Genomic DNA, 12,718 nt, shown 5'->3' with positions numbered 1-12,718 from the left:
TCAGTATTGATGTGAATAGAGAACTGGCTGGCAGACAGAAAGCAAAGAGTCGGAGTAAATGTGTCCTTTTCACAATGGCAGGCAATGACTAGTGGGGTACCAAAGCCCAGCTATTTACAATATATATTTCATGATTTGGACGAGGGAATTGAATGCAACATCTCCAAGTTTGTGGATGACACAAAGCTGGAGGGAAGTGTTAGCTGTGAGGAGGATGCTAGGAGGCTGCAAGATTACTTGGATAGGCTGGGTGAGTGGGCAAATGCATGGCAGATGCAGTATAATGTGGATAAATGTGAAGTTATCAACTTTGGTGGCAAAAACAGGAAAGTAGACTATTATCTAAATGGTGGCCGATTAGCAAAAGGGGAGATGCAACGAGACCTGGGTGTCATGGTACACCAGTCATTGAAAGTAGGCATGCAGGTGCAGCATGCAGTGAAGAAAGTGAATGGTATGTTAGCATTCATAGCAAAAGGATTTGAGTATAGGAGCAGGGAAGTTCTACTACAGTTGTACAGGGTATTGGTGAGACCACACCTGGAGTATTGTGTGCAATTTTGGTCTCCAAATCTGAGGAAAGACATTCTTGCCATAGAGGAAGTACAGAGAAGGTTCACCAGACTGATTCCTGGGATGTCAGGACTTTCATATGAAGAAAGACTTGGCTTGTACTCGCTAGAATTTAGAAGATTGAGGGGGGACCTTATAGAAACTTACAAAATTCTTAAGGGGTTGGACAGGCTAGATGCAGGAAGATTGTACCCCCACCCCCCCCCACCCCAACTCTTTTTTCTCTCCCCTCGCTTCCTGTGTCTCACCCAGATGTTCCCCTATTTCTCCCACTACCCCACTGCCCTTTCCTCCACCTCTCTCTGGATCCACATTTCACACCTCTTCTCTCCACACCTCACAACCTTTTTTGACATCTTTTCATATGTTCTTTGTCCACCAACTGGCAATTAAAGCCCCCCCCCCCCGCACCTGTACCCACCTATCTCTTGCCTAGCCAACCCCAAACTCTTTTCTTGCTTTCAGCTTCGTACTCCAATTAGCCTGAAGAAGGGCCCCAACCCAAAGCATCCTTGTCTTCCAGAGATGCTACCTGACCACCAGAGACACTCCAACACTTTGTGTTTTTTTTTGTAAACAAACATCTACAGTTCCCGGGTAGACACAAAATGCTGGAGTAACTCAGTGGGACAGGCAGCATCTCCGGAGAGAAGGAATGGGTGACATTTCGGGTCGAGACCCTTCTTCAGATGCTGCCTGTCCTGCTGAGTTACTCCACATTTTGTGTCTATCTTTGATTTAAACCAGCATCTACAGTTCTTTTCTACACAGGCCCGTACGAAGCTTTTCAAAAAGGGGGGTGGCATGACAGGATTACAAAAATGTTAATGTGAAATAATGTGTGCGCTGCGTACATCAGGAGCGCAAAGCGTGATGTGCCTCGAAGCTCAGGGGTTTTAGATGCTCTCTGATGCATTGTGAGCCTTATTTTGGAGCATTTTTGCATCAAATTTATGACCAATATATCAGAAATGAACAGGAATCTGTGAGGTAGCTTTTTCACACACAGGGTGCTGGGTGTATGGAACAAGCTGGCAGAGGAGGTAGTTAAGGCTGGGACTATACTACTGTTTAAGAGACATTTGGACACGTACATGGATAGGACAGATTTAGATGGATATGGGCCAAACACATGTGAGTGGGACTAGTTTACATGGGACATGTTGGTCGGTGTGGGCAAGTTGGGCCGAAGGGCCTGTTTCCACACTGCATCACTCTATGTCTAAAAAGTTAAGAAGAAAAATGCATGTAGATAAGTAGAGCAAATTTGAAAGAGGAGTGAAGTATAAAGGCAGAGAGAGGTTTATGGGTGGAAAGGAACATAGGAGAGGAGGGGGAGAGTGGGTTTGGGCAGATGGGTGGAGGGAAAATAGACACAAAGTGCTGGAGTAACTCAGCGGGTCAGGCAGCATCTCTGGAGAAAAGGTATAGATTATATTTTTTGTCACAACCCTTCTTCAGTAATATTCATGATGTGACATGCATAGACATTCCTGAATGTTACCCAAACCATCGTGAGCTACTTTGTTACGGTGCTTGCCCTCTCCTATAATGTCTCTGCTGCCTTGGGTGATGCAGGACAGGACACAAGCTTTGGGACACGGTGTGAAGCTGTTGCCGTCTGTCCCAGCCTGGTAAAAACCTGGATGGAGTGGATGTGGAGAGGATGTTTCCACTAGTGGGAGAGTCTAGGACCAGTGGCCACAGCCTCAGAATTAAAAGACATTCCTTTAAGAAGGAGATGAGCAGGAATTTCTTAAGTCAGAGGGTGGTGAACTGTGGAATTAATTGCCACAGACAGCTGTGGAGGTCAAGCCAATGGACATTTTTCAGGAGGAAATTGATAGATTATTGATTAATACGGGTGTCAGAGGTAATGGGGAGAAGGCAGGAGAATGGGTTTGAGAGGAAAAGATAGTCATAGGGTGATGCAGTGTGGAAACAGGCCCTTCGGCCCAGCATGTCCCATCTACACTAGTCCCACCTGCCCACGTTTGATCCATATCCCTCCGAAGCTGTCCTATCCATGTACCTGTCTAACTGTTTCTTACATTTTGCGATAGTCCCAGCCTCAACTACCTCCTCTGGCAGCTTGTTCCATACACTGACCACCCTTTGTGTGACAAATATATCCCTCAGATTCCTATTAAATCTTTTGCCCTTCACCTTAAACTTATGTCCTCTGCTCCTCCATTCACCTACTCTGGGGCAAAAGACTCAACCAGATCTATTCAAATCATGATTTTATACACCTCTGTTAGATCATCCCTCATCCTCCTGTGCTCCATGAAATAGAGTCCCAGCCTACTCAACCTCTCCCTATAGCTCTGGCCCTCCAGTCCTGGCAACATCCTCGTAAATCTTCACTATACCCTTTCCATTTTGATGACATCTTTCCTATAACATGGTGCCCAGAACTGAATACAATACTCTGAATGTGGCCTCACCACCTTCTTATGCAACTCCAACATGACCTCCCAACTTCTATACTCAGACTGACCCGCTGAGTTACTCCAGCACTCTGAAACATCACAGAACAGGGCAAGATTAGCAAGTTTGCTGTTGATACAGAAGTGAGTGGATTTGCAAATAGTGAAGATGGTTGTGGAAGATTGCAGCAGGATCTGGATCAATTAGCCAGGTGGGCAGAGGAATGGTTGATGGTTCCTTGAAGGTCGAGTCGCAGGTATATCAGGTGGTCCAAAAGCATTTTGGCACTTTGGCCTTCATCAGTCAGAGTATTGAGTATAGAAGTTGAGAGGTCATGTTGCAGTTGTATAAGACGTCGGTGAGACCACATTTAGAATATTGTGTTCAGTTCTGGGCACCATGTTATAGGAAAGATGTCAAACTGAAAAGAGTACAGAGATCCCCATCCTGGATCAGTCCAATCAGGGTTGTGTCATCCGCAAACTTGAGAAGCTTTGACAGAGGTGTCTGTGGAGGTGCAGCAAGAGTAGAGGAGAGGGGAGAGTACGCATCTTGCGGTGCTCCAATGCTGAGGGTTTGCGGGTCCGAGATATGCTTTCCTGTCTCAAATGCTGCTTCCTGTCTGTCAGAAAGCTGGTGATCCGCCGGCAGAGGGGTTCAGGCACAGTCAACTCATAAGGTTTGGAGCACAGTAGCTCTGGCACAATGGTGTTGAATGTAGAGCTAAAATCAACAAACAAAATCCACGTATAGGTCCCCTGGCGGTCTAGGTGCTGGAGGATGAAGTGCAGGCCCAGATTGACTGCATCATCCACAGATCTATTGGCCCAATATGCAAAATGCAAAGGGTCCAGCAGAGGGATTGTGATATTTTTCAGCTTGGCCAGCACAAGCCTTTCAAGGGTCTTCATGACTACAGAGGTCAGTGCGACAAGCCTGTAGTCTTTAAGACCAGTAATCCTTGCCTTTTTGGGTACAGGGACAATAGTGGAGACTTTGAAGCAGGCAGGGACAGTACATCTTTGTAGGGACTGGTTAAAAATGAGTAATTGGGTGTGAAGTGGGGATTGGAGTGGGGTGGGTGTAAAAGGGCCCAGTCTTTGCTGACTGAGGTCAGGCTGCAAGTGGGTGTTAAGTGTTGGTTGGGGTGGGAAAGGGTCCACTCTTTTCATACTGGAGTCTTGCCTTAAGTAGGTGTGAAGTTGTGAATGGGAAGGAAAGGGTGCAGGGTCCATTCTTTGCAGACTGGGGTCTGGCTGGGTTTGTTGGGAGGGGATTTCAGGGTTACGTTTCTGATTTTCAAGCCTGCAGTAAAACTCATTCAGGTCGTTCGTCATCTGACGATTTCCCAAAGAGCGGGGGGTTTTCCGCTTATAGCTGGCGATTTCTGGCATGCCCTTCCAAACTGAAGAAGAGTCACTAGCTGATAACTTGCTCCTTAACTTCTCAGAGTACCTTTCCATGGCAGCTCTGATTCCTCTTCTCAGCTCTTTATCGATTAGGCTATCTTTTAACTCTTTAACGATTAAGCTATCAGCTTGACACATATTTGCCCCCACTCCCCACCCCCCCCCACCCCCCCCCCCACCACCAATCTCAAAATGGAAATGTTACATCTATTTATAATGATCACATTACAATGTATATTTGTCACAAACTATGGAATTCATATTTTTCAGTATTGTTATCAAGGGAAAAAAAGCAGTTCCAATTGTGTGATATTATTTGATATTGTTTAAAATTATTCATATGAAGAAAATGTAATCGCTCTAAAAACCTACCTTAATTTTGCAATCTCACTAAAGATAATCCCCCTTTCCCTCTCCCCTCCCCCATCTTCCTCTCCCCCTTCTCTCTCTCTCTCCCCCCCTCTTTCTGGTGGGGGGGGACCGAAGATGAAGGTGGCATGGGCCCAGCGGGGGTCTCGTGGGCCCAGCGGGGGTGGTGTGGGCATAACGGGGGTCAGCGGGGGTGGCCTGGGCCCAGTGGGGGTCAGCAGGGGTGGTCTGTGCCGAGCGGGATTTGGCGTGGGCCCAGCGGGTGTCAGCGGGGGTGGCGTGGGCCGAGCGTGGGTCAGCGGGGTTGGCGTAGGGCCCAGCGGGGGCGGCGGGGGCCCAGCGGGGGTGGCGTGGGTGGAAGATGGCTTGGGCCCCGGCGGCGTGGGGAGGTGAGGGGAGCGGGCCCCGCTGCAGCGGGGTCTGGTGTTGGGGTTACAGCCGCTGGGTCCACAGTTCACAGACTCCCCCTCCTGCAACGCAATATTCCACTACTTACCTGGAGTAGACACGAGGCATCGAGCTGAATGGGTGGAGTACAAATGGCAGTCTGATCCCGCCCAGGCCCACTGCGCACGCGCGGAGAGACAGCGTCATTTTGCGTCGCTTCCCCAATGGCGCATTTGTTTCTCCCAAATCATCCAGCGGGCCGGAACCAGAATTTCAGGCGATTTCCAACAAAGTGGAAATGCTGATTTCTCTGGATTTTTTCTTACTCTGGAGAAAAAAAGGGGGGTGCGGTCGCACCCAATGCACCCCCTCCTTCGGACGGCCATGCTACACATTTCCTCCACAGTTCCCAGTGTCCACATTTCATATTTTCCAGATTTGCTGTGCAATCTCAGTGTGGCCAATGGATATTTTGAAATTCTTAACACAACGTGGCTACACGCAAGCAATGAATCTTACTCAAATGGATCAGAAGTCTGCGTTCATTTCCAGGGCCCTAGTGAGCAATACTGGGAGTAAGTAACATGTTGCTGGCATTTACATCGACAGCCTACACTGCTACAACAGTGGCTTCCCTTTGTGGGTGGTCAACAAGCTGTCCTGTTTAATGAGGGAAGTGTAATTTGCTTTGGATAACCTAACTGTTTGTGTCAATGTACAGTATGTTCTACATTAACCTGACACCATTGACTCATCCAGTTGTTAATAACACTACGTTAACACTTGCCGGTTTATTTTAATAATATTTGCATTGCTATACCTCAAAATATTTTTTTTTAATTTTCATGCTCTTAAAAGTAGAGCTTCACCAAAGTTAAATAGCTGTATTTATCTTTTAGTGATATCTGTTTTGTTGTGTTAATTAACATTGTGGTATTGTGTCTAATCTGTCGATTTAGAGTTGAACAATGGGAAGTTGTGGCATTAGTTAGGGCATACAGTTTAGTTTCGTTTTTAAGAGATTCAGCTTGGAAACAGACAGGCCCTTTGGCCCATCGAGTCCAAGCCAACCATCAATCAGCCATTGACATTAGTTCTATGTTATCCCATTTTCATATCTTCTCATCCACTCCCCACACACTCATTTACAGAGGCCGATTAACCAACAAACCCGCCCAATTTTGGGATGTGGCAGGAAACCGGATCATCCAGAGGAAACCCATGCAGTCACGGAGAACGTGCAAGCACCACACAGACAGCACCCGTCATGAGTGAATCCAGGTCTCTGGCGCTGTGAGACAATGGCTCTACCCGCTGCCCACTGTGCTGCCCGATTAACCCAAGTTGTTTTAGAAGTAGCACACTCAACTACAAGTGAACTCAGTGGAGAATCTCATCGACCAAGCCCATTTAAAAGAAGATTCCTATTATGTGATACAAAAATCTGAAGAATGGCAGAATGAAAAAAGTATAAATGAGAATCACTTTTAATTCTGGTAGCAATTTGAAGTCACACCATTAAATTGAGAAATATTTCATTCGTGTAAATTCACTGATGCATTTTATGTAAAGTGATTGTGTGGAAGGGATCTTGTAAAAGTTGTTTCCTTTATATATTTCAATCAGTAAAGGAGTTTTACACCGTTCAAATTCCATGGATGAGACGGGGAAGATCGTCTGGCAATTAGCCCTGTGTCTGCTCCTGGTCTGGCTGATGGTTGGAGCTGCCTTGTTTAAAGGAATCAAATCTTCAGGAAAGGTAAAAGAAAGGGGTCCAACTCTGGGGAGAAGGGATGGGTTTTTACACAAGGAAATCTCATTTTCTCTCACTATACCTCAGGCCATCAAGTCCTGGTAATATTTTCGTAAATCTTCTCTGCACTCTTTCAACTTAACATCTTTCCTATCATGGTGATCAAATCAGAACACAATACTCCAACTGTGGTCTCACCAACATCCTGTACAGCTGTAATATAACATCACAACTTCTATACTCAACACCCTGACTGATGAAGGCCAATGTGCCGAAAGCCTTCTTGACCACCTTATCTACCTGTGACGCCACTTTCAAGGCAGTATACTTCTATCAGGTCTCCCCGCAAACTTCAGCTTTCCAGAGAATACAATTTGAATGTAGTTATGTACGGTATTAGCTGACATGACTGGAAAACATGCAAAGCTTTTCACTGTACCTCAGTACACATGAGAATAATAAACCTGAACCTGATCCTAAACCTAACTCAGGGCAATTCTAAGCTGGCTGATTGACTGGATTTCCATAATAGATGAGCCTATCTGACAGTGACAATGACAAAGAAGCTGAATTCAATATACTAAAGATACTGTAACCAATTCCTCCCCAACTGAGGAAGTGCTATTTACACTTGGGTTACCCTACTGCTCTGAGTTAAATACACTCTTTATGTATATTTAAGAATCAAAGGGTGTTGAGTTAATGCAGGACAATGGCACAGAGATGAAACATCAGCCATCAATCTTACTGAAAACTGAAGCAAGCATGAGGGGTCAAATGGCCAACTCCTGCTTCTATTTCTTTTGTTCTAATGTTCCAATTAAAGAGAAACCAAAGTAAAGTAGATGCCAGAGATAGTCACAGAATCATACGGCACAGAAACAGGCCTTTCGGCCCAACTCATCCATGCCGAATTAGATGCCTTTATCTAAGTCAATCCCACCTGCCCGTGTATGGCCCATATCCCTCTAAACCGTTCCTGCCCATATCTGAAATTTAAAAAATCCTGGATATAGAGACATAGAGGCATACAGCACAGAAATAGGCCCTTCGGCCCAACTCGTTCATGCTGAGCAAGATGCCCCATCTAAACCGTGCCACCTGCCCTCATTTAACCCATATCCCTCTAAACCTTCCCTATCCACGTACATGTCCGAGTGTCTTTTAAATGCTGTAACAGTAAGCAGGTTAGCAGGTCAGTGGCACTGCAGAGAGAGTAAATGTTTCAGACTGATGACAGGTTCTGAAGAACAGTCTTGAACTGAATGGTTAAATTATATTTTTCTCCACTGCCACTGACCTGTAGAGTAGTTCCAGTGTTTTTACTTCTGTAATTCACCTCTGCTTCATTCACTGTTTTAAGTGAAATCTTATATTTGCCATTTAATTATTGAATGTAAATGTCGTCCCAGAAACACAGAACAATCTAACAATCCCTCTCCCTGACCAGGTGGTTTATTTCACTGCAACATTCCCGTACGTGGTTCTGACTGTACTTCTGATCCGAGGACTGACCCTGGAGGGAGCCCGAAAAGGGATTGAATTCTACATTGGAAGTCAGTCGGACTTCTCAAAGCTGGCTGATGCTGAGGTAAACAAATCACCTTTCTATGTATTGGCTGGGTTTGAGGAAAATATATCTCACTTTTAAATTGGTGCTATCTCCTGCACCCATACACAGCTCACTGACTTCATCCATTTCACCACTAACTTCCATCCAGCACTCAAATATACCTGGACCATTTCCGACATTTCCCTACCATTTCTTGACCTCACTATCACCATCGCAGATGATAGACGACTGACCGACATCCACTATAAACCCACTGACTCCCATAGCTATCAGGACTACACTTCTTCCCACCCTGCTTCCGGTAAGGACTCCATCCCCGACTCCCAATTCCTCCGTCTACGCCGCATCTACACCCAGGATGAAGTGTTCCACACCAGGGCATCGGAGATGTCCTCATTCTTCAGGGAATGGGGGTTCCCCTCTTCCACTATAGATGAGGCTCTCACCAGGGTCTCTTCTATACCCTGTAACTCTGCTCTCACTCCCCATCCCCCCATTGGTAACAAGGGAAGATTTCCCCTTGTCCTCACCTTCCACCCTACCAGCCGTCACATACAACAAATAATCCTCCAACATTTTCGCCACACCCAACGGGATCCCACCACCGGCCACATCTTCCCATCTCCTCCCCTGTCTGCTTTCCGCAGAGACCGTTCCCTCCGTAACTCCCTGGTCAATTCCCTTCCCACCCAAACAACCCCCTCTCCTGGCACTTTCCCTTGCAACCGCAGGAAATGCTTAACTTGTCGCTTTACCTCCCCCCTTGACTCCATTCAAGGACCCAAGCAGTCTTTCCAGGTGCGGCAGAGGTTCGCCTGCACCTCCTCCAACCTCATCTATTGCATCCGCTGCTCTAGGTGTCAGCTGCTCTACATCGGTGAGACCAAGCTTAGGCCCACCGTAAATTGTCCCCCCCCCCCCCCACCCTCACATCAGTCTGAAGAAGGGTCTCGACCTGAAACGTTGCCTATTTCCTTTGCTCCATCAATGCTGCCTCACCTGCTAAGTTTCTCCAGCATTTTTGTCTACCTTCATTTTTATCATGGTATTTTATCTCAGGTTTTATCTTTGGTTTTGCACTAGTTGATGAAAGCCATGTTTAGTCATTTATTGTTTGATATCTGACTTAATTTAACACGGTGGAGCTTTCTTTGTTCCAGCTTGCAGTAGGACAACAAAGCCCAGAGGACAAGAGTGCAAGAGATCTCATCTCTTTGGGTATCACATCTTATCTCTTGCTAAATAACAAGAGGAATCAGTCAAGCCCAGGCAACGGAGCGTTGATAAGGTGGCTGAATGATGCCACTACTGTTGGCCAGTGGAAGCATTATTTAGCACCCGTACAATAGAACCGTGGTAATATTGCATCCCATATTCTCCCTGTAGCTACAAGATGTTGGACAGGACTGGATTGGTGGCTTTGGACCATCAGAGGCTGAGGGGAGACTTGACAGAAATATATAAAATTATGAGATAGGGTAGACAGTCAGAACCTTTTTTCCCAGCGTGGAAACGTCAAATACTAGAGGGCATTGGTTTAAGGCGAGAGGGCCAGAAGTTAACCTTCTGAATTTGTAGTCGGCAGTGCAGTATTAGTGACCGTGTTGTCCACGTGTTCCCTCCACGAAAGCTTGTTATCAAGATGAACTCCAAGTTGTGAACTTGTACGATGAAGTATTGTCCACAGAAGACATAGTCTCGAGTAGGTGGTTTCTTCTTGTTTGAAATTATCATAATTGAGCATTTGGTTGGATTGAAGCTCATCTTCCATGTGTTTTGCCATAATTCCAAGGACTCAAGGTCTTCTTGTAAGGAGTTCATATCCTCTACATCGTGACAGGTGAATATACAAGACAATCATCTGCAAAGAGTCTTGTTTTACAATTTATGTGTTCAGGTAGATCATTAATGTACATCAGGAACAACAGTGACAGTACTTGTTCTTCTAAAGAAATGTTTCCTTCACAGGCCACCCTCTGCTTCCGGTTTGTGAGAAAGTCCCTAATCCAGTTATGTAGACTATTTCTGATGCCGTAGTAATCTAGTTTTCCTAGGAGCCTTTCATGAGGAACTTCATCGAAAGCTTTCGAAAAGTCCAGAATTCCCATATGCATAGATTTCCCCTTATCTAATGCCATTGTGATGTCATCAATAGTGACAATAAGTTGTGTTTCTGTTGAACCTTTTGCTCTGAAGCCATGTTGTGAGTCCACCAGTATCCCATTCATTTCGAAATGGTCCATGATGTGAGAGTGAGTGATGTGTTCCATGATCTTACATGTAATACTGGTCAGTGAAACTGGTCTGTAAGTCTCAGGCACAGCCTTATTGCCCTTCTTCTTGAAGGAGATGTGTGGGACAAGTGTTTTGTACAGAGGGTGGTGGGGGCCTGGAACACATTGCCAGGGGTGGTGGTGGAGGCAGAATAGTGGCATTTGGTTAGGCACAGGGCAATGCAGGGAATGGAGCGATATGCATCATATGCAGGTCGATATGGGTTGATCTTGGCATCAAGTTCAGCACAGATATTGTGGACAAGAGCCTGTTCCTGTGCTCTACTGTTTTACGTACTATATTAATGCTGAATGAGTTTGTTAAATTTGACTGACTCCATCTTCTATTCACCAGGTCTGGAAAGATGCTGCAACTCAGATATTCTATTCTATATCAGTGGGCTGGGGCAGCTTAATAACCCTGTCATCCTACAACAAATTCCACAACAACTGTTACAGAGACACCATCATTGTCTGTGTGGTGAACTGTGCCACGAGTGTGTTTGCCGGATTTGCCATCTTCTCCGTCCTGGGACACATGGCTCACGTACAGGACAAGCCTGTTTCAGAGGTCGCTCAGTCAGGTAACTGTGGTCTCCACTCTGTGCTGAAGGTTATTTGAGCAGGGGATCTCATGCCTCCCTTAGACTTAGTTTAGTGTAGTTTAGAGATACAGCATGGAAACAAACTCGTTAGTCCACTGGGCCCAGGCCGACCATTGATTACCCGTACATAGTAGTTCTATGTTATGTCACTTTTGCACCCAGTCCCCACACATGAGGGCCAATTGACAGCGGCTGATTAACCTACAAGCCTGCATGTCTTTGGGATGTGGAAAGAAACTGGAGCACCCGGAGGAAACCCATGCGGTCACAGGGAGAACCTGCAAACTCCACACAGACAGCACCCTGGTTCTTAATTCCCCTACCATTGGTAGAATTACAAATTACTGACAGTGTATTTTGTTTATGTAAAGCTTTCAAAGGAAATGTGAAATCTGAAAAATATTCTGTAGTATTGGTGCTACTGAAGGAGGCCGTTCGGTCCATCAGTATAATGCTTGCTCTGATGGAAGCAATCCCATTAGTCCCATTGCTCCTTCTCATTGTTCCTTTACAATTTACTAATTATAAACTTCCCTTTTTGATTCTTTTTGCCGATAAACTGTACTGAGGACTAATTTATACTCGTCAATGAACATACCCATACATCTGTGTTGATTGATTGAAAGATACTGTGTGGAAACAGGCCCTTCAGCCCACTGAGACCATGCCAACCATTGATCATCCATTCACTATAGTTCTATATTATCCCACTTTCTGATCCACTCCCTGTACACTGGGACAATTTTGCAGAGACCGATTAACCCATAAACCCACACGTCTTCAGAATATGGGACGAAACCGGAGCAACCTGAGGAAACCCACACGGCCACAGGGAGAACATGCAAACTCCACCCAGACAGCAACCGAGGTTTGGATCGAACCCAGGTCTCCGGGGCTGTGGGGCAGCAGATCTGCCAGTTGTTCCACTACAATGCAGGAAAAACAGAGCACCCGAGTGAAACGTGCAGTCACGTGGAGAATGTGTAAACCACATCAAGGCAGCAGTTAGGCTCAGGAGGCAGATCTTGCTTCTGTGTAACTTGCATACTAAATAGGTACTGGCTGGTCATTTGCATTACAGTTGATGCCTGTAACCGGCACCAACCTCAATATGCTTGCAACACTTAGTCTGCATTAATTAAAGCTGCACCTCTTCAATTGGAGAATCGCATTGTGTTTGTAGCATTCGCTACCTTCTGGCCAAATATGGTCTGTCTACAAGTTTGCAGATGACACCACACACTGTGGTGGGTCAGATCACAAACAATGATGAGACAAAGTACAGGATGGAGATAGAGAACAGTATCACGGTGTCAGGCCAGCAATTTCCCCCTCAATGTCAGCAA

At 45.8% G+C, this 12,718-nt stretch overlaps 1 protein-coding gene across 1 annotated transcript in view; it reads left to right on the top strand.

Moving 5' to 3' along the window:
- The window catches only part of LOC116979316 (sodium- and chloride-dependent neutral and basic amino acid transporter B(0+)-like), a 53,684-nt gene that overhangs the window by 16,632 nt on the left and 24,334 nt on the right, over positions 1-12,718 (top strand). The window contains exons 5-8 of the mRNA XM_033030923.1: positions 5,605-5,743; positions 6,795-6,927; positions 8,372-8,512; positions 11,123-11,351. Of these exons, the coding sequence (XP_032886814.1) occupies positions 5,605-5,743; positions 6,795-6,927; positions 8,372-8,512; positions 11,123-11,351 (642 nt within the window). The remainder of the gene's footprint in view (positions 1-5,604; positions 5,744-6,794; positions 6,928-8,371; positions 8,513-11,122; positions 11,352-12,718) is intronic.

The sequence above is a fragment of the Amblyraja radiata genome, chromosome 12 (genome assembly GCF_010909765.2).
Source record: "Amblyraja radiata isolate CabotCenter1 chromosome 12, sAmbRad1.1.pri, whole genome shotgun sequence".
Taxonomy (NCBI): Eukaryota; Metazoa; Chordata; class Chondrichthyes; order Rajiformes; family Rajidae; genus Amblyraja; species Amblyraja radiata.
This window is presented reverse-complemented; position numbering and strand designations above follow the sequence as displayed.